The following is a 21,112-nucleotide window of genomic DNA, read 5'->3' on the forward strand; positions in this document are numbered from 1 at the left end:
TCATCATAATGGACCATTTCGGTTTGGGGGGGGGGGGATCCCCCGGTGCGGAGTGAAAAGGAGGGCAAGCGACGCAAGATGGAGTCTCACTGCAGCCTTTCCACAGGCGGTGCGGGGTCAACCGCTGCATCGCATGCCTCTTTGGGGAATTGAGGCTATGGGAAGTTTTGCCCTTCCTCCTATCTGGATCCATGGACCCAGTCGTCACAGAGTCTCATTCGATTCTCTCTATCTAGACCCGCTAAGATGCAAACGGCAATTTTAATGAGACCAAGTGTTGATTCATCCAACCCTCCAATCAGGTGACCCGGTGCCCTCGCTGGGATCCGCTTCTTCATGCCGGGCTAATTAGAGCCTTGGACCAGACTCCAGTGCAAAGGAAAGAGAATGGGAGAGGACGGCAGTGCGACAGAGAAAGTAAAAGGAACAAGGAACAAACAAGCAAAATAAAAAAAAAGAAAAGAAAAGAAAGAAAAAAGCCGCATGCAAAAGTATATTAGTGTGGTTGCCTCGCTTGACCACGGCGATCCCGTAACCCTACTCTAGATCACCCTGGACGGATACTGCTAGAGGGCTCTTACACGAACCTCTGTGGTCGGGCAATGAGATAGTTCAACGCCGCCTGAGAGTCTCAGACTGACACTCAAAAGACTCAGCTATATCTCGCGCCATCTATGAAAGAAGGGAACTCTAATGTCACCCTAATGCAACCTAAGTGGTCCCTCCCAATAGAAAGCCCTCCAACCAGACTCGGCCCCTGAATGTAATCCCATTCCTGGCGCTCTGATATGCGGACGAGATGGGAAAGTTTTCCTCGAGGTTTAAAGAAAAAAAAGGTTTCGCTCACCGAGAGCACTCTTCGCCCGTGGCGACGCGTCAAAGGCTTCTCCGTCAGCGAGGAATTGGTCGACAAGTGAAAAGTTCGAACTACGGAGGGTGAGAGAGTTTTGTAACCTGTTTGTCGAAGCAGCGAGAACAGGCCCTCGTTCTGAGACTAGTCTCGCATGACGGAATGTCTTTTTCACGATATGGCCTGGGTACGGAACTTCACGGCTAGTGGACGTGTTGCTCAGTTACCGTCCTGCGTCTCTAGTCCACCTATCTCATCGCGGGAAACGGGGGCCAAGGGAGAGATCCACCTCGCGAAAAGACTATCTAACCACGTTAGGGAAGCTACCGCGCCAAGACAATTATCGGCAAGGTGGGAGACTAAGTACGGAGTACTCCTAAGTATTACTGCGCAGTACTATGGATGGATGTATCTCGGGGCCATCACGAATGAGACTGCCGGCTACGGGTGGTGGCGCTGATGACTTGGCAATGGGCGGCCCGTGTCTGGTCTTGCCCTAACTTCGGCAAAGCGCTCTACCGGACTTTCCCCGAGAGCGAAAGCCAGTTTTGCCAGAACGATGCATTAATCTGGCAAGATCGTCGTTATGCCTGGAGCCAGTGTACCAAAGGTTAAACAGAAAGGATAACCGATAAGGACCTCCACACTTTGTTCTCTCCCCCATATTGTGGGGGACGGGAGCTAATTACAATCAGTGGAAATCCAACCAGATCGCAGTGGATCCTGGAATATGGCGAATCCAAGCACATCGACACACGCCGTCGGGTTGCTCACGAGAACCCCCACACCGACATGATTCATGAATTGTCATTACTCCCCGCATTTTGATCCGGTGCCTACTAGTTCTCAAAGTCTGTGCCGAACGAGATTCGTGGAGATTCATTGCGTCCCCCCTCCTCCCCGCCCTCCTAGAAAAACATACCAGATCGCATCCGAGCTGCACGGTGCATTCATCTTTTGAACACAAGAATTCTGACAGGTCAGACTCCTCGATATCAGGCAGCAGATGCACCACCGTATCATGCGAATCCTCATTCCATGGACACAACCTCCAACGAGGCCGCCATACGTCTACAACCCTTAGGTGGGCATGGCACCTTCACCATCAAAACCACCAGCGCGGCCTTTCTGGCCATTGCGCTATACAACGCGGTTGAGCTTCTGATTCTCATCCTGGGGAACTTCCATCATCATCATGGCATCTATTTCTGGTCGCTCCTCCTATCGACAGCCGTGGGCGTCGTCCCCTTCTCGATAGGGGCCATCATCGACCTGTACAACCTGAGCCCGTTATGGGTGATCCTCGTTATGATCGACCTCGGCTGGATATTTATGGTTGGGGGGCAAAGCGTGGTGCTCTACTCCCGTTTACATCTCGTCTCGCGCAATGATCGCGTTCTCCGCTACCTCCGTTATATAATCATCATTGATACCCTTATCCTTGCCACACCGATGAGCGTCATCTACTTCACAACCGCTTACGCAAAACCGAGAGTATGGGCTAGGGCCTTCTACATCATGGAAGTCATTCAGGTCATCTGGTTCTCCGTCCAGGAATGTGTCATCTCCGCCTTCTGGATCGTGGAAACGGCGAGGCTGATTCGCCTCCGCCCGGGACACGACAGACGGCGAAAGCGAACCATGTACGAGATCCTCGCGATCAATCTCGCTGCGATTTTGATGGACATCGCTCTCTTAGTGCTACAATTCTCGGGTTACTACTATGTTCAGGTTCCCGTGAAGGCTACCGTGTATAGTATCAAGCTCAAGTTGGAATTTGCAGTCTTGGGGAAGCTGGTCCATCTCGCAACCGCCCAACACACGGACTCCATGGGACTTGGAGGATCACCAGTCATGACTCCTGTTGACGTCGCTGCTAGTAGCTCTCCGTCAAGTGACGCTTCTAAGGTGCATCGGTCTATGAAAATCCCGGGTGAATTTTGGAAGCCAACACCAAAGCACAACGCCGCGAGCGGAGCGCCAATGTGATCCGACCCAGAATCGGCTTGGATTTGACTGCGACATCTAGTGCCTATTCGGGTACAAACTGTTGTTAATTGTATATATGCATGTATTATATTACTGTACTAGCTTTCCGACCCTTTTCGTTACAGGGTTGCCCCGGTTTTCTGAGTCAGAAAGGCACCTTGTTTCATATCAGTGTCCATTAAAGAAACGTCACCATAAGATACGTCTACAATTGCTCAAGTTCCTACCATCTGCCAGAATAGTGAATGTTAAAACTATTTTGAGCAGGGCAAGTATTGAAGACAATATTGTCGCCCGACTGGGAGTAACTCTGTACGGCTGTCCTTAATACTTGAAATATCTGCGAAGCTACAGGGCTATACTTGCACTCTGTCATATCGGCAGACACTGACAAGCACTGTCAAGATTGAGGAATGAAGACTAAATGACAGAAGCACCACAGCCAACGGCTGACACGCCCTAATCATCCCGTAGAAACACATCATCCGCCCGGGGGAAACCCAGAAGTACCATATGTCCGCACAACTTCCTTCTCCATTGGTAATATAAAGCATATCAAATCACGACAGCATGTTTCCATCGCCTTGCATGCACCTAGAACTACGCTCGCGTTAGTCGGGTCTTTCCTATAAAGAAATATCAAAAGACGGAATAACTTATTCTGATGACAGTCACCTTCAACAAAGCTGTAAAGGTGGGTGATAGCCGCGACACTGACCAGACTGGAGAACGCAGCGAGGAGGACAAGAGTAGGAGCCTTCAATTGGTCTTGTGGTTGATTCCTGTGTTTCGTCATGTTGTTGAATGTCAAGCGATAGTGTTTCTTGAAGGTTCCGATGAATCTAATAGAGATGAAGAGAGCTTGGATGAAGAGCACCTTTATATATCTCAGACCTGATCATTCCCCGACCTAACATCAGTCTACGGCCACCGTAACTTGGTGATATCGTGGCTTCCATTTTACTAGACTGATTGAGATCAGCGAGTGGATGCCATCACTCGTATTGTAGCGTTGTGATGACGAGGCTTTTAAAGGTCTGGACTTTGAAGCGGACTTGTTTGGTCTACTGTATATGTTTAAAGTGATATGCTGCTTGGGCGAGGTTGTGATATCACTGGCCTTAGGGTGGAGACTGGGGCACTCTCTAAAATGTAAGGCTTAGATTGTAATATTGTACCGTAATGTGTTTCGTTCCTTCGTAAATTGAGAGACGAGTTCAGTGATATGGTCCAGCCATTGGTCTTCAGACATGACTGTGAGGCTCACCTCCAACAATGTGATTGTAGATCCGTCAAGGTATTACATGCCACTGGTAAATCGATACCCTGTATGACTGGGATCCAACGTGCGCCCTTGTAAGAATTATTCCCACCCTCGGAGATTCACATTTTGCGTGTCATGGCAAGCGCAGTCATCCATTACCACGCCTCCCTATCCACGCATAGTGAATGTTGACACCCCTCAATGTTTTTCAAATGATAATCTGTTTCATGACTTCTCGGCTGCCAAGAGCGCCGACTCTGCGTTGGTTTCAGAGACGGTCAACCAGAAATGACGATCATCTTGGCAGCTTGTCATATCACAAAAAGCCTGTCGGCTACCCCTGTCCCTAATTCGTTATGCGAATAGACTCTATTGCTTAGTAGTGCTTAATTTCACCACCCATCTCTCCGTACGTGTGTACGCTATGAAGCTATGTGATATGTCTATGTAAATATCAGGCCGTTCGTTCAAAACTGCTGTTGTATCTGACTCACCAGGAATATATGGCCAGCCCTTCTGAACCGTACAATCCAAAAGGCTGTACAAGCATTACTGGCACCGAGGTGGTTATTCCGTGGGCAGAGTGCATACTTCTGATGCACCTTTGCTATACTCTAGCAATGGAGTCTCTTTGTACTTGACGCCAACAAGGCAAGGGTGATACGGTCGGCTAGGTATAAAACGTCAAGTACCAGCAACGAGCAAGGCTTAGCGCAACACTGATCATATGGCTGAAAAAGGGGGCTGCTACTATGATCCCAATATTGCTGACCACTTCGAAAACATGAATACCTTGCTGTGTAACACACCCGTGTGCTCAGGTAAAACAATATATATACCGTGTGCGATGTAACCAGCAGAGACACCCAAAGTCAAATAATCCTTTTGGTTTTCAGTTGGGCAGGATAACAGAAGACCAACGAAGTTTGTCGGAATCGTGCCGAATCGTGCCTGCTCTGGGTTGCATCATTGCTATGCGTGTACGACCCGACAAGTACCATACCCAATCCAACGCAGCTGGAAGGTGGACAGCTAGTGAGCCAGGCGTTGAATAGCACTGTCCAGAATTGCTTCTGCATGTTGGGCCTATGTCACATATACAAGACCGGAAAGTTGCGGACTAGTCGTTAGAACTCCACGGGGCATTGCCTCCTTTAGCCTCACCATTTGCGATTCATGACGAGCCCGATCAGCAAGGTGATTGTAGTCGGGGGAGGAGGAAACCTTGGACGCTACATCGTCTCCGCTTTCGATAGCGACACTCGCTTCACTATATCCATATTGAGCCGATCTTCCTCTCGCGCCTCTTTTCCACCTCATATCACAGTGCACCGGACCAGCGAGTACTATGACGAACCTGAACTGATTGACATATTTAGAGGCCAAGACGCAATCGTCTGCACGATAGCTACAAACAGAATATATCAGCAGAAAGTTATCATAGATGCCGCTGCCAAAGCCCGAGTGAAGCGCTTTGTCCCATCTGAATTCGGCCATGATACGCGAAATGAGCAGGCCGGGGAGATGATCCCGTTTCTCTTCAAGGCCAAAAAAGTGATAGTACAGTATTTGAGGACCAAGGAGAAGGAAGGATTAAGTTGGACGGCATTTGTAACGGGGCCATTGTTCGAGATGTAAGTGGATGCTGGTCTTCCCATGTTTGACTTGTGCGAGCTAAGCAACCAACCTTTGAAAACAGAGCCGTCCAGAATTTCCTAGGATACAACATACCCAGGAGACAAGCTATGATACTCAATGGCGGAGCGAATCGCTGGTCGACCACGACTCTCGACATGGTTGCTCTTGCGGTAAAGAATGCAATGCTCGCTCCGGATTGGACGACCAACAGATACTTGTTCATCGAATCTTTCAGGGTTTCCCAGAACGAGATTCTCGCATTGATGGAATACATCGGCGGGTTACCATGGAATACGACACATTGTGACGCGGAAGAGGAAAAGGAACTGGCGTTGGAAAGCCTGTCCAATGGGCAGCTACACGCTATGCCATTTCTAATGAGATATGTAACCTGTGAGAAGGGGTTTGGAGGTCATTATATGGATTATGAGGAGAGTTCGAACAGCGTGTTGTCATTGCCCAGGGAGAGCCTTGATGAAGCCGTAAGAGCTATTCTGCGAGGTGGATAGTGTGATATTACAAATAGAATCTATTTCAATTCGCAAGTGTTCCAGTCAAAGAGGAGGAAAAGGGCGGAAGGTGGATATAGACATGTTCGACTGCGAAAGTCCGACCGGAAGAGCTTTGTCTCCAGAAGGATGTACATAGCGTGAAAATATAACAGCTGGTGAAAGTGTTGCCCTATGATACTCAAAGCATCCATAGCAATACTTCCACGATGGCGAACAATGACCCTGAGATCAGCCAGGCCAGGCCAACCCATACTCCACCCAGATGCAGCCCAGCCGTAAATAAACTTGCCAAACACAGGCTGGATAACATAGTTGCCATTGATTGCAACAGCTCCACAACCGAGTATAATCTTGCTGTCTCTTCCTGCTTCACCAGTGCAGTAACCACAGACTTTATTAGATAGGGGAAACCTGCCCCTACCGCTTGAAAAGCTAAGCTGGGAGCCAGAATAGATATGTGCGACGACAGACTAATCCCCAGTGTTCCGAATATGAGGCATGCACTGCTTGCTCGCGCCAGGTAGAGGTCCTTCTGAAGCGGAGATAAAACGAAGAGGACTCTTGTTGAGAGGCAAGGGAGAAGAAAGAGGAATACAACAATGCTAATGGCGGCTTGGGAAGATACGAGAAGATTGCTTCTGGCTAGAGACCAGCTAAGTCGCGATGATATATACTGTGCCAGGAGCCATGATGAACCGTTAGCGAATTGATACGTTGTGCATGCCAACAAGGCCATCAATATGGTGTGATTTGAGAGAAACCCGTACGGACTGATTATCGCTCGCACCTTCGCCGCAATGGAACAATGCCTTGATATTTTAGGCTGAGATCGCCCAGATATATCAATTGACTCTCTATCCAAAATGGGGTGGAGCTCATCGAATGCTGCTGTGTCTGCCGCTCTTAAGGGAGCTATGCGCCGGGTATTGTTCATTGTTTCTGGCAGCGAGAGCGCAAAGGTAAGTCCTATCACAACGATGCTACAGCCAAGCATCAACGATATCCAAGGATTTAGAGTCATGAGACCAGACCCAATAACCCTCGCGATAAACTCAGCAGTCATACTCGCAACCCCGACCTGAAAGAATACTGTGGTACGGGTTGCACCTGTAGTCAGATCTGCGATCATTGTCCATATGGCTACAACTGCTACCGTTGGCCCTCCACCAATTGCCCAGCTCAGTGCTGCCAGCCATATGGTGCGAAGAGGGAAGAGATCAGAAAACCACAATACAGAGTTGGTGATAATGGCGTTAAGGATGAATCCGGGAACGGTGAGACGTATTGCTTGTCGCCGACCATATCTATCAGCTAGCATTCCATATGGAATCGCGCAGAGGGCACCTATAAAAGATTAGAATAACACCATACGAGGTTGCAGAGAATTCCGACAAACTTAGAAGCCCCTCAAGGAAATCAGAATAGCCTTTCACAGCCGTCACCTCCGTTTGTATCTCTGAAATCTTACAGAATTGTTCCGGCACACGTCCTGAGGTCGTGAATTGATTTGGATCATGCAGGCGCCAATAGCTTTCACACACAATGGACTCAATGATCCGCACCATTGGGCCCGGGATCATTTGCCCCCCTATTTGGAATGCCAGGTATATGAGAACTAGTATCATGAGCCAGTGGTGCCGGGCGTTTTCGTCTAAAGGCGGATCCAACTCGGTGCTGGGGAGGACAAGCCCATCGTCGGAATTGGGGTCATTAGTCGACTGTCTCTGGGGTAAATGAATTTCCATACTGAGAGAATACAGAGGAGACTCAACCCGAAGATCATAGATTGCATTCCAAAAACTCACCTGTCTACGGGCGTCCGCTACCGACTGTACGAAAACAGTTTTACGAGCAATAGCAGGCCTAAGTCCAGTATCCAGATTCATTGCCTATCAAATCTGCTTCGAAAGGGGGGATGATATTGGGTCAGACATGGCGCAGGTTACTCTGCTCTCTCCCCGATTGGAAGCCATTCTTCAGCTAGTAGCCCTAAGCATTCAAAACGGTCCTCATCGGAGACACCAAGCACCACCAGTTGATCGGTGGAAACATCCCAGGTTACGCCAGTACGCGATTAGGATGCCTTCTGGTCTAATGAGATCATCATCCCCCCGGAATTCAATGGTTACATTCGTATTCACCAGTTAATGACCCTAGCCTCCATTGGAGAACGCCTGCCTATTGAGGTTTACATATTTTTCGCCGGTTAATACGATTGTACTACGCGAACAATGTGTAACTTGTGCAATGCATCCTAATCACATCACCGCAGTTTGATGGCTCTCGTGCGACTTTGGCAGACCTTTCCCTTCTTGCTGATGATGTTGTCCTAAGCGGTGTCCTAGCTCTGAGTCTCGATGTTTCCAAGGCGCTGGCCAGATGAAAGCATCCCTAGGAATAGGCATTCGGTCAAATTTGTCTGGGTCCACGGCATTTTCGCGTTGCCAATTGACTAAAGCCTGAAAGTCTCGACACTTACGATTGACGCTAAAGTCCGGCCACGGCGCCTTGCGGTCGTCCACCCAAGCTAGGGTGAGTACCTCTGTATTGGCGTTACACTGAATATTTTGTAATAGCATATCGGTACAATGACCCAAATGTATCCACCACATGTCGTCTTTGGCCTCCACACTTGTATTATATCCGGGGTAATCGGCGAAAGCTGCTTTACGTAGTAGATTCAGACAATGTATTTGCTAGACGTTGTCAGCAATGTTGACATATGCAGTGAAGGAATAGCTCACATGCATGACATCGAGCTGAACCATATACGCATTGTCGCCCATTCCCCAGTAATCGTTGTGGAAACGGGCCACAGTTTCTGGGTCCTTGCCTAGCGTAAGAATATCTTCACGGCTGACAATGTGCGTTAGGACCTTCTCATATTGAGCCCAAGCCGCATCATTCTCAGGACTCGGCTCCTCTCGTGCGATCGATACCTCCGGCTTTGCGAAGAGCGTCCCGTTCAACATTGTGGGATACCTCGGGATTTCGATATCGTCCAGGATGGGAGCTTGAAATATTCAGCTCTGGAACTCAGAGTATGGATAATATGCCATAGCAATGGCAGTACTTACACCACCATGACACGGGTCGAAGAACAGCATTCCTTTCTACCGGGCTCTCACTTTTCCAAACAAGGAGCAGCAGGACAGTTATTCCTAGAATCATGAGGTTCACCATGGTAAGATAGATCCAGGAATGCGGAAGACGAGGCTTTGCGACGCCTTTGCCATTTACGATTAGGGTTTCCGATTCAGAATCAATTTTATCATCATCGTAGGCTTCTGGCTTGATGGTTTGGAACATGTAGTTTTTCCGGGTGATCTGTGAGCATTTTGAGAACGCCATATTCAATGGGGGAGACTTGGCTGAGCACAGATGAACAGCCCTCTTTGACTCCGCTGTAGTATGATGGAAACTATGTATAAAAAAGAGTATATTCTCACCTTAGCTGGTGACTAAGAGGACCTCATGGGGGTGTGTAACTACTGTCAACGATGTCGCTGTTTTGGTGAAATAGGTGCTCTGCTGCACTACGAAACCTAGTGAATTATTACACACTTTAGATAGTGAGTTAGAGTACCATATGAAGAGTGGCCCTGAATCTGTTGAATAGATGACCCTTTACACCTGGCCCTGGATTTATAGATGGCCTTTCCATGCTGTGGAAGGTTGTTATCCCGAACACCTAGTAGAAACGTAGATACTACCCTCTCGTTGCAATAAATTCTTTCTACTAAAAGCCGAATAGTTCCAAGATAATATACACAGGTCAGAAACACAGGCAATGAGCAATGGCATATCTAATTTGCTAAGATTCAATGAACGGCATTTGCTCCACCTACCCCCCCGTATCATTATCTTGCCGACATAAACACGTGTGTTGAGCAATGTGGTACAGTCCAGAATAGTGCCGACATAGAGATCAGGCTCGTGGTCCGGTTGATTAGCCATATCTGGCTTGATCAAATTTGTCGACCGATGAATGCCTCACTATAAATAACGCTAAGCCCGCAAGGTCTTTCCTGCACAATCATCCCTAATTTGAAGTCAAGCTGTCCGTGCCTTGCCTGCGTCATCAATATGCAGATATCTTACCTCTTCGCACTTCTCGGAGCTTCCGTTATTACTTTAGGGCTCCCAACACCCAACGAGGCACTATCCGAGGAGGCTCAGGTAGTGCCATGACACGGCCCCCCTACGCCTATGCCTCTCCGGTGAGGGATGCAAGACCCGATGGCAACCTTGACAAAAGGTTCTACTATCTGCAGTACGCCCCAAAGAGAGATGTAGAACCTGAAAACGAGAGACCTGAGTGATTCGTCTAGTAGGTCTGAAGCTCTGTATGTTTCCTATGCTGTGATTCAAGCTGATTATCGGGTTGTGCTGCAGTTCTAACCGTCTAAACTAAGAGATAGATGTGGATGGCGAGGTCCCCGGCACCCTTCGATCGCCCAGTTCACGTAACGGGTGTCTTAGTGCTCAGTACGCTCCTGGGATGTCGTCCTATCCCAGCATGATCGGCAACAATGCTGTTGTATTTTTCTAGACATCGAAGATCTTCCGTACACTCTGCATTCTCTTACGTCTTCTTCGGTTCTGCAGTTTCCATCTTACTGCATGCTCAAAGACGCCTTTCTTTATGTTTTCGGCATATAACAGTTGTAACTCGCTGAATGACATTCGGGGAACTGCCGTTTTCCCGCACACGCTCATTATCTATAAGGTCCAGCACGTTGTAATTCATGAACTCGAACTCCATACATGACCACCAGTGATTCATAGCTATTGACCACCTGTTAGATCTCCCAATGCATCCGGGGGACTTCTCTTACAGATAAGGAGGTGACTTCCATCGTACTGTAACTTTCCGTCCTGGGTTCGGAAACCCAGGCCCCTCTTGGATAAGAATATGTCTTTCTGTGCTGCGGGTGGTCCATTGCCCGTCCAAGTGGAAATGGTCGTACAACAGCCGTAAAGCTCGTAAGATTCGTAAAGCAGACCTTTGCTGGCTACTGTTGTATATACAAGTCAATCTATGTAGACGGTTGGCTGTACCAGTGCGCTCACCTGTCACGAGGCTGAAATTTGCAATGCCTAAACACGAAATTTTAATATGGAGTACGGCAGTTGACCACTCGGTAGTTCTGCACGTTGGCTCCCAACACCATTGGAACATACATAGCCAAGCATTCTAGCTACATGGAATCTCCTACAGAAAGAACTATGGTGCTAATGATCTTCGGGAACTTGGTATGTGAGTGCCGAAACTACATCATAAGGTGTGCTCGAAAAATAACTGCTTAAAACCACACTGGACTCCGATCTCATTCAAACAGCGGAACAACCTTCCCACACCACCTCAAAAGGGGTGGATATCAAAAGCGTGATGAGCTTCTTGCATTCTTGTCACCACAGCACTTGTCCTCACAAGCCCCAGCACAGCCAATGCTGTACGCACTGCTGAATCCTGGAGCATCGATGATTGGCTCGCCCGGATGATTGGAGAGATAACACTTCTTTGAGCGGGCATGGTAGTCAACACTGTGGCAGGGAACCAGTTCGGAGCAAGCATCCATGCACTCTTTCAGGGAACCTCGGTCCAGGGTAGTAAGGTACTCGGCGCCATGTCGCTTGGCACAATTCATCTTGAAGGTTTCCCCATTGCGACTAGTATACTAGCAGTGGTCCGCCCCAGGACACTCAGTTGTGCATTGAGGTACGAGTTCAGCTGTCTGGGGAATAGTAGGTGGAGGTACTGCGTATGCATAGTCATGGTTGGCACAAAAGGTATCTCCAATCTTGTCAGACTTCATCAAAGCACAAGTCTTAGATTGAGACAAAGCACCATTATCGGAATCCCAGTTGATGGCGAGGCATCCATCCGTTGCACTGCATGTATCAATACATTCCTGATAAGTATTTGCAGTACCTTTCACCAGAGTCCCGAACCAGCCGTGGGTGCTGCACTGAAGTTTAAAGAAGCCACCATCCGGTGCGGGGTAGACTTTGTCGTTACCCTCTGGACATTTAGGCGTCGTTACATATTGTTGGTTACCGGGAGTTGGAGCAGGTGGCTGAGAGATATCACTTGGCTGAGGGTTCCCACTTGGCTGAGGGAATACCGGCGGCTGAGGATTCCCACTTGGCCTTTGCTGTATCAATCAACCCTATATACCTTGCCCAGAATATCACGCTAGAGACAGCTGCCCCACTTCTCTCTTGCTGTCACTGTAACCCACATGTCGGTCACAGCAAAAAGGCCGTTCACATTTCTTCTACGCCATGGTTGTTCTGGGTTGACAAGAGCCCAATCAAAGTTACGCAGCGCCTCCAACACAATCAGTATGTTAGTAGTAACCATGCTCTGGGGAGAATTCATCATGTACCTCGAAAATGGTCTTGCTGATTTCAATCAGCGCCACGGTGTGACCGAGACACTTCCACCGACCGTAGCCAAAGATAAGGTCGTTGACTCTCGTCATATTCGCCAGGTGATCTTTGTCTTCGATCAGCCATCGTTCCGGCCTGAATACTTCCGCATCGTCGCCATAGGTGGCTTTGTTGAGATGCATGCCCAGAGCAGAATACCCGATCCAAGTACCGCCAGGGATTTTAACCGACTCGCCGTCAAGGATGACCTCGTCACCTTCAGACGGTACGTCCCTTGGGAAGATGTTGACGACCGGGACAAACACCCGCAGTCCTTCCCTAATCACTGCCTGCAGGTATGTGAGTCGCCGCAACTGGGCGTCAGGCATAATATCGCTTGAAGGTGCCTTGTCGTCTCGAACCGCGTCATCGATTTCCGCCTGCAGCTTCTTGTACACTCGCGGATTTGAAAGAAGGCAAAGTAGGATGCCACGGATCCCCGACGCCGTGGTGTCGGACCCGGCTAGAACCTGCTCAAACGCCTCCATCCATAGCTCGTTGCCGATCAGCCCATGCCGGATAAACGAAGCAAGCATGTCGCTCCTCGCGTCGGTCGAGCTCTGTAGTCGCTTCGCCACCATCTGCCCGGTCGTGGCCATCATCTTCCCGAAGCCCGTAGAATCATTCGTGGAGGGACCGAGCAGCTTCCCAACCCACTCAATCTGCATGATCCAGTGTAAACCGGTGCCCATCAGGAAGTTCGACATCCAGAGTCCCTCTTCTCCAGATTTGATGTAGCCATGGGCATCCTGATCGGCCTTCAGCATGCCAAAGCTGTTTCCCAGGCCGACCGTACTGATCACATCCAATGTCAAGTATTGGACCTTCTTCGCCAGGTCCATTGGCTTTGCTCTGGCTTCGGTGGACAGGTATCCGTTGCGAATTAGATCTAGAAAGTCCCGCACGCGCAGGTCGATGTCGGCTTCTAGCGACAGATTTTCTTTCCCGGAATACTAAAATCGAATCAGCCACTGGATCGAGCCACCGTCCCGTGGAAGACAGACTCCCATTAACATTTGCCTCCGTCTCCGGTCATGCCGGTCGCTATTCGTCTCGCTGAAGACATGATCCTCGCCTGGCTTGAACCGAGCAGCATGGTAATACCAGTCCGACCTTTTATATGGAGACCGGACTGCGTTAATATGAGCCCATAACTCTGGCGATGAGGTGATGAGCGCATTTGGGCCTATCCGGACGATGGGGCCTACAGCATCCTATCAGACCGGGAGGCCGGCCTCAGCGATCATGAAATTACCCACCATACTTGTCAGTCATTTCTTTATACCATCGTTCGCACTGCAGACTGAGGACCGCCTGGGTGTGCCGAAAACTGGAGAAACCACAGCTAAGGGGCCCCTTGAACTTTCGAAGACGATAGTACGTTTGGACCTTTCTCACGAAGTAGAGCACGAGAAGACCACCGACAATCAACCACCGGGTTTCTAGTAACAGCTCAACTGCGCCCATCTTCAACCAATGAGTTGGATTAGTTGAATTTCCATGCACTGAGGCCCGAGACAAGGTGTTTTAAAAATGCGAACGGGGGGCGACGGTCGGATCATCCTTCATATATCGGCTCTAGGAAGCACTCGGGTGGGGATTCCCCGCTTATACGAACTGATCAACGCCGGGCATCTTTCCTCGACACCCACACCCGAGGCAGGACGTTCTGCAGTTGATAGCCTATTTACTGCATGGTGGGCCTCTCGAGAAACTTTCTTCAGCACGAGTATCCCCACTTCCCGCGTCATGATGATCCGTTAACTTCATCCACCTGCACCCATTGGCCTAATCGTTTATCACACTCGCCGTCGGGCACACTTGCAGCTGTCTAGCTCAATCTATTAAACGTTCACGTCAATTGCCTATCTCAGGCAAATTCCCTCTCGTATGAGGCCAGAATTGGCCTTGTCCATATCATGAATATTGGTGAGGTATAGCCGGATGGTCGAGTTGCCAGATGGATTGCAAGGGCGTCGTGAGACGACGAGATAACGAAGTACAAAAAAGAGAAGAATTAGGATCATCGAGTCGTAATGTAAAACGTCGTAGCTGGCCTCCAAGTCCGCTTGAACGGTGTTTATCCTCATGGGAACAGCACATTCTTATCTGCTCGGGTAGAATCATGCAGATCGGCGGAGAGACCAAGACACGAACAACCATAGACATATTTATGTCTCCATGCATTAAAAGGGACCTAGCCGTATCCGGGCAGACCTTCATCAAGCTCACAAATCGTTTTCCAAATCCACCCTGGACTAGTGGATATGTTACTTAAAAGAGGGGTTCCCCCTCCACCATCCACAGCAGTTCTCTTTCCCGAATGCAGTAGACTCTGAAAGGGATACTCCTCTCGATTGGAATGCCTAAGTCCCACCATTAACTCATACCAACCAATATAGCTCTTACATCTCACGATCCCAGAGTGCCTGCCGTCACGGTTAGCGGGCTGGAGGTGGCACTGCGGCAAGGGGAGCAGAGATCGTACCCAGTCAAACATCTCCAAAGTAACGTCAACGGTCAGCATTGCATGTATCCGCGTTGCAGCCAGCGTTTTAATATTATCCAAGTTGTCGGCCGACTCGTGTTGCTGTTACAAATCCCCTGGAATTGCAAATGGAGTATCCACACCACTCGCGCCCAGCAGACGTAGCACCATGGCGAGGATATCGACAGCTTTCATCGTTTCGAGCGACGGTTTCAGTGAGAATTTCCAGGGTGTGTGCAACGTCTTTAGTAATTGGATGAGCTCACCCCGGACGATGTCATTGAGATATTGGCTGACCCCTTGACCGTCCCTCCGGCGGCAGCATACACAGCCAAACGATACGGCTGGTTTAGGTACTGCTCGGGGTCCCAGTACAGCAGAACGGTGCAGTTTGCCATGATGCCGACCAGGTTCAGAGTATCCTCCTTCAGGTAGGGTCATCCGAGTTGACGGCTACGTGGGGCATCGCATGGTGCAGACTACGAAGCATCGTCGTGGTAGATATTAGGTCAGACGTGGTAAGGGTTGGTAATGTGGGTACGTGGTACTGTTACATGGTATCTATCGCTCTGTATTGTCATGATACAACCCAGCCCAACTCCGTACCAACGGCCATGAAAGAAAAGGATAAGCACTAATGCGCGTCTCTCGCCGGCTTCTTTGTTTAAGGGACTGGGGTTGCGTTCCAGAGAAATGAAAGTGGAACCCCCTTGCTCCCCTTTCTCTCTCTCTCCTCCACAATCAAGCTTCTCATATCGCCAAATCGCCATCGTCGGGACCAGTAGAAAGACTGCACCCACAATCATCCCCACTGCACTGAACAGCTGCAGCCCTAAAAAGCCATCGCTTCCTCCGTGGCCTTCGAGGATTCCCCCAATTGGTGCTCCGATCAGCACGCCGAGACTGGTAGCAAACCACTGCATGCCCATGCGGGTGCCAATGACCGAGGGTCGGCGAGACAATCGGGTGAGCGATGGCCCGCGGATTGGCCGAGATCAACACTCCGGAGAATATCCCAAAGAAAACACAGAAGACCACAAAGCTGGCAGCCGAGTGGATACCCGTCCATCCGAAGAGGAGCACAGCCGAGGCAATAACGCTGACCAGGAGAATGTGGCTTGCTCCGAGACAATAGGTCAGCAGGGACGACCCAATGCGGCCGATGGCCGAGCCAGCGTTAAGGATCAACACCATGTAGAAGCTTAGTGCCGTGGATGCGTGCAGGGCCGTCTGGGCGAAGGTCGGCACGTAGAAGATCGGGATGAAATATGCCATGAAGATGAGGAAATTGGCGATCCCGTAGGCGTTAAAGTGCCACTCCTTCATCGCATGCCAGTGGATGATCTGGCGGAGCGGGGCCTATCGCGTCTTGGTGATGGCCATCAGCAATGGCACTGCGATACAAGAGCAAGCCAGTTGGATGAAACCCATGGTCCGTACCGTCCCAGGGAAATCCGATCCGGGCCTGCAGGCGGATGAAGACCATAGGGAAGATAACCCCACCTAGACGCCAGGTAAGGCAAGCAAGAGAGGAACAATCGATCAGTCCAATGTACCAATCCTGGCCCTGGAGGTCACCAGGCCTACCGCAAGGCCACGGCGCGTAGTGAAAAAGGTGGAAACGAGCGACAGGGCAGGAACATAAATCAACCCACTGCCCAAGCCACTGTAGATCCCCTGCGAGAGAAAGATTTGGTAGTACTCAGTGGACAGGCTCAGCATCATCAACCCTAAGGTAGTCAAGAAACAACCAGCGATCATCCGATGATGCAGGTATCCCCGGTCGAACAGGGGCCCGGCAATAACCCCCGTGGAGACGAGGCAGAAGGCCTGGATGGTGCCCACCCATGCGATACGAGACGGGGCGCTGCTGCTCAAGCGATCAGATTGATAGTAGCTCTGGAACCTCCCAAACGTGGTCAAAAATCCCTAGGTGGTGACGAACAGACGAAAGGAAGCAAACACGCCCGCCCAGGCCGCCAGACCCCCATTGGGTGGCTCAGGAGTAGCAGCAGCAGAAAGCTGTTCAGGTTGTTTGGTCGCCATTGAAGGTTGAGAAGGGACTAGAACGAAGAAATAACTAGAGAGGCGAAAGCGATCACGGAGGAATTAGATCAACAACCAGCGACATAAGTATGTTGGGAAGGCCATTGTGCTCTTTGTGGCTGGCCTGGAGTTAGTCATGTTCACATTAGTTGACATCACCAGGCAATCGCTGGATTTGTAATCGTGCAGCATTAAGCTACCAGACCGAAAGCCCCGAGTCAATACGTGTGGGCTGTTAAGCTGGTGGTGAGCATGTCGGTAATGCCACCCTCTCCGATGGCCCGCGCCCGATCAAGGGCTGCGCATGGTTTGAGGTATACTTGGCTGGGAACCACTGGCCACCCGGCAGCATAGCGAATAACAATTAATGTGAGGAGATGCACAGTATTGAATACAGGTGTCTTTAGATTGAATCGTCAAAGTTGTTCAAGTCAAACGGGAAAGAAACCTCGCATCCCCAAAGCGCGCTGTTCCATCTACAGGGTGTCCTCTTTAGAGTGCATACATAATAGTATACGGCAATCATGTCCCGGTTCATCGATCTACGAGGTTGGTGCGGGGACAAATGCCGACGTGCCGTACGCCATGCAGGAAGATCATTTCATTGCGTCTCCGTCCCAAATACGACAATATCTCCTTCGCTCAGGGCAGAGTACGTATAAATCCGACTGAACTAATGTGTACCCCGCTCATGTCTACATCTGATCCGTTGACCGATCTATAGTTTCCCTTTCGATGGCTCGGCTGGTATTCTCTGTGTATGCTTGTAGTGCCAGGAAGCGTCTGCTAAATCCTTCCGGATGGCATAGTTTGCTTCTGCTTCCTCTAGCACTGCCAAATCTACAGTGGCGACGCCCATGCCTTCAGCTGAGGTGCCCAACCGAACCAGCGGACCGGCATAGGGGATGTTGATTTGGGAAAGACCACAGTAATTTCTACCTGGAGGCCCGCCTGCATTGGCGAAGACCACTGCGCAAGTGTTTTCGAAGGTGCGCGCGGTCAGAATGCTATCGAGAAACAGGGATGGTGCTGACGGGTTTTGACGATGGCCCGCCTCAGAGGCTCCGCTGCGAGTCCACAAGGTGGGTACGATGATGATCTTGGCTCCCTGGGATACCAGTTCTCTCCAGGCTTCGGGGAAGACTAGGTCCCAGCACACGAGGAGGCCTACAGGGCCAAGAGGGGTCGAGATGACTTGGTGCGGGCTGTCGCCGGAGGAGCGAAGGTAGGCTCGCTCGGTAGGACCCCAAAGATTCTTTTTCACATAAGAGCCAAGGATCTCACCTGTGTTGGAGATGAAGTAGGAGACATTCTCGAGGGCTGGGGCGGGCTTGTCGGTGAGCTCTGTGGATGACGCTGATACAGGGCGCACGATGGACCCCGGTACAATGCAGATATTGCACTCCTTGGCTAGAGCCTGATAGCGATGCACATAGCTCCTCCAATCATTACACAATGACGCAAAACTCGGATCGGTGGGAACCCAATTCGTCAGGTGGAATTCTGGCAGCACGGCCAAATGACAACGCTGGGCAGCAGCCTCGCGGATGAATTGCACCGCCCGGGCGAAGTTGTCAGCCGGTTTGAGGGGCTAGAAGCGCACGCGGTTAGACTGTTATTGGTTGAATATGGAAGTTCTCGTTGACGCAAGACATTCGAGGCATGCGTACCTTGACATATAGCTGGATGACAGCGATCTTGCAGAACGGTGGCATGATGGTCGGGGGGAAAGGGATGACAAGACAACGCCGGGGAACAGATAACGATAGAATGGGAAAGTGGCGATAGGCATCGTTTTATGTCAGATCCCTGGCCCTGTACCGTATATTGGCTGCCTGGGTTGGAACACGTTCACCCTGCAGTCAGAGTGGCTGAGGAATCAACCGCGTAGAGCGCCCATGCGAGACCGTACCATACCGTCTCGTCGATCTGTCCCGTCAGGTATTATGACGAGACGGTAAATACCAACGGCGGTAAAGAGACGATATCCATGGCGATGTTCCTTCTCGCGGGTACGCAGTGGCTGTAATCTCTTGGATGCATCGCCATGGCGTCGAAAGAGTAGAGTTGTGAATTGTATGTGTATGTGTTTGTGACTCCCACAGATAACATACGGCCTGAGACAGAAAGTGTCTGAGCGCGTTCGCGTACGGAGGATCATAGCGGCCACTCCGCAACAACAGGTCTTATCAATTTCTGCCAGCAGAACTGATGATGATTTGACTTGCTTAGTTTCACTACCAATTTAGTTACTAATCCTAAGCACCACGTAAAGGTGCAAGTCTTGCTTAGGTACCGTATATAAACCTTATATAATTAGAGGGGTAAGTGCTGGTACTAATAATATTATATTAAAAAGAAAAATAAAGTAAACTAATAAAATTTATATATATCTATTTAATTTCGGGCTATTCTTTCTTATTTAAATTTAAGTTAATTAGATTTAAGGGTAGTTTACTTTCTTTAGGATCTAAGTTAATTAGTATATCCAAATCAATGATCTTAACGTCTATATTAATTAGATTATTTTAAAAGAAACCGAGTCTCCTTGTATACTGACCTTTATCCTCTATTTAAGATACTTTTCTTGAATCCCTAATATTCTATTACAGCTTATCCTGTATAGAGTATTAATTAACTTTATTAGGCCATTTATAATTAACGTAACTTCGTTGAAAGCGCCTAGTACCTGGTAATAATTAGAAAATACTAGTCTATTTTATACACGGTAGTAACGTATACAAAGTATAGCCAACCGGTATCCACGAGACTGTATAAGTAGAGTATAGACGTATAAGAGCTAATGTATCTGGATTTAACGTGCAAATATTCTACCGCGGATAAATTCCATATTATCCCCCGGAAGGGAACAAAGTATACAACGTCCCTTGTCTATATATATAAAGGGGGCGAGAAGTTTAGATTTATTAGTAAGCAAAACTGGGTTTCGGCTGGGGAAGAGATTTTTATATATATGGTGGAACTATCCTTTAAAAATAAAAGCAGGGAGAGTAGCGCGTTAATTACTATTATATACAAAAATAATAAGTTAGTATATAGAAAATTAAATAGGTAACTTAAATAAGAAAACTCAGTTATTTTATCGCTTATATATATATGTAGATATGGTAGTAATAGTAAAAAAGTAACAGTAATAGTGGTAGTAGTGTTATTATTATAGTCAGAAAAAGTTGAGGTTATATAGAAATTTAAAGTAAAGTAAGAAATATAATATTGAATTAATTTAACTAAGGTACCTGTACGACTAAGTAAATAAAAAATTATCCTTTACTAGTAAAGGGTCTATATTTTTAAATTCAGTCTATATCTTTATTATTAATAATATGCCTTCTCCTCGTATAATATAGTATTTTAATTAATACTAGAGATGATTCCGTTGCAGCGCGTTTACGAGACTTTTATATAACTATAGATAATTTCTTTGATAGTGTATAGATATCGGATCGTACAGTACTGCTATTTAGTTAAAAAATTAGAATAGATATCCTTTTTTCTTTAATCTCTATCTTGATCTTTTTTTTAATTTTGATCTTTTCTTTTATAGGTATAATCTCCTCGTTTAGAGTAATTGTCCGTTCTATAATTAAATAAAATATATACTCCTTTTTATCGACAGCTATACGAGACTTAAACTATTTTAAAAGAAGATCTTTAACTACTTGCCGCGTGTCTATAATAGGACTTAGATATATTAAAGACTTCCCTTTTACACTAGTTATTAAACGGTAGATATCATTACTTTATAGACTATATAATTACCGTATACTTTCGCTTATATTATTTAAAAAATCTTGATAGATAAGATCCTGTATTGAATCGATTGTATAAGTAGGGATTACTATTTTAATATACTCTATTATATATTAATA

At 48.3% G+C, this 21,112-nt stretch overlaps 7 protein-coding genes across 7 annotated transcripts; 2 read left to right on the forward strand and 5 right to left on the reverse strand.

The window, feature by feature from the left end:
- Nucleotides 1–1,888: 1,888 nt before the first annotated feature.
- On the forward strand, nt 1,889–2,839 carry ANOM_011104 (uncharacterized protein; the record flags this gene model as incomplete). The annotated part of the gene is made up of 1 exon (XM_015556360.1): nt 1,889–2,839. One exon carries the CDS (start codon nt 1,889–1,891, stop codon nt 2,837–2,839), a length of 951 nt encoding a protein of 316 aa, XP_015401870.1.
- Nucleotides 2,840–5,279: 2,440 nt separating this feature from the next.
- On the forward strand, nt 5,280–6,250 carry ANOM_011105 (isoflavone reductase family protein; the record flags this gene model as incomplete). The annotated part of the gene is made up of 2 exons (XM_015556361.1): nt 5,280–5,737; nt 5,803–6,250. 2 exons carry the CDS (start codon nt 5,280–5,282, stop codon nt 6,248–6,250), a joined length of 906 nt encoding a protein of 301 aa, XP_015401871.1.
- A 181-nt stretch (nt 6,251–6,431) lies between these two features.
- On the reverse strand, nt 6,432–7,998 carry ANOM_011106 (putative MFS transporter; the record flags this gene model as incomplete). Its single annotated transcript, XM_015556362.1, has 2 exons — nt 6,432–7,597; nt 7,650–7,998. 2 exons carry the CDS (start codon nt 7,996–7,998, stop codon nt 6,432–6,434), a joined length of 1,515 nt encoding a protein of 504 aa, XP_015401872.1.
- A 513-nt stretch (nt 7,999–8,511) lies between these two features.
- On the reverse strand, nt 8,512–9,604 carry ANOM_011107 (oxidase ustYa family protein; the record flags this gene model as incomplete). The annotated part of the gene is made up of 3 exons (XM_015556363.1): nt 8,512–8,949; nt 8,998–9,266; nt 9,331–9,604. 3 exons carry the CDS (start codon nt 9,602–9,604, stop codon nt 8,512–8,514), a joined length of 981 nt encoding a protein of 326 aa, XP_015401873.1.
- Nucleotides 9,605–12,452: 2,848 nt separating this feature from the next.
- ANOM_011108 (cytochrome P450) lies at nt 12,453–14,155 on the reverse strand (the record flags this gene model as incomplete). Its single annotated transcript, XM_015556364.1, has 4 exons — nt 12,453–12,587; nt 12,646–13,641; nt 13,693–13,892; nt 13,948–14,155. 4 exons carry the CDS (start codon nt 14,153–14,155, stop codon nt 12,453–12,455), a joined length of 1,539 nt encoding a protein of 512 aa, XP_015401874.1.
- A 1,771-nt stretch (nt 14,156–15,926) lies between these two features.
- Nucleotides 15,927–17,222, reverse strand: ANOM_011109 (uncharacterized protein; the record flags this gene model as incomplete). Its single annotated transcript, XM_015556365.1, has 3 exons — nt 15,927–16,535; nt 16,764–17,046; nt 17,122–17,222. 3 exons carry the CDS (start codon nt 17,220–17,222, stop codon nt 15,927–15,929), a joined length of 993 nt encoding a protein of 330 aa, XP_015401875.1.
- A 718-nt stretch (nt 17,223–17,940) lies between these two features.
- Nucleotides 17,941–18,937, reverse strand: ANOM_011110 (carbon-nitrogen hydrolase family protein; the record flags this gene model as incomplete). Its single annotated transcript, XM_015556366.1, has 2 exons — nt 17,941–18,813; nt 18,893–18,937. The coding sequence occupies 2 exons, from the start codon at nt 18,935–18,937 to the stop codon at nt 17,941–17,943; spliced, it is 918 nt and encodes a 305-aa protein (XP_015401876.1).
- Between the last annotated feature and the right edge of the window lie 2,175 nt (nt 18,938–21,112).

The sequence above is a fragment of the Aspergillus nomiae genome (assembly GCF_001204775.2).
Source record: "Aspergillus nomiae NRRL 13137 chromosome Unknown contig00516, whole genome shotgun sequence".
In the NCBI taxonomy this organism is placed as follows: domain Eukaryota; kingdom Fungi; phylum Ascomycota; class Eurotiomycetes; order Eurotiales; family Aspergillaceae; genus Aspergillus; species Aspergillus nomiae.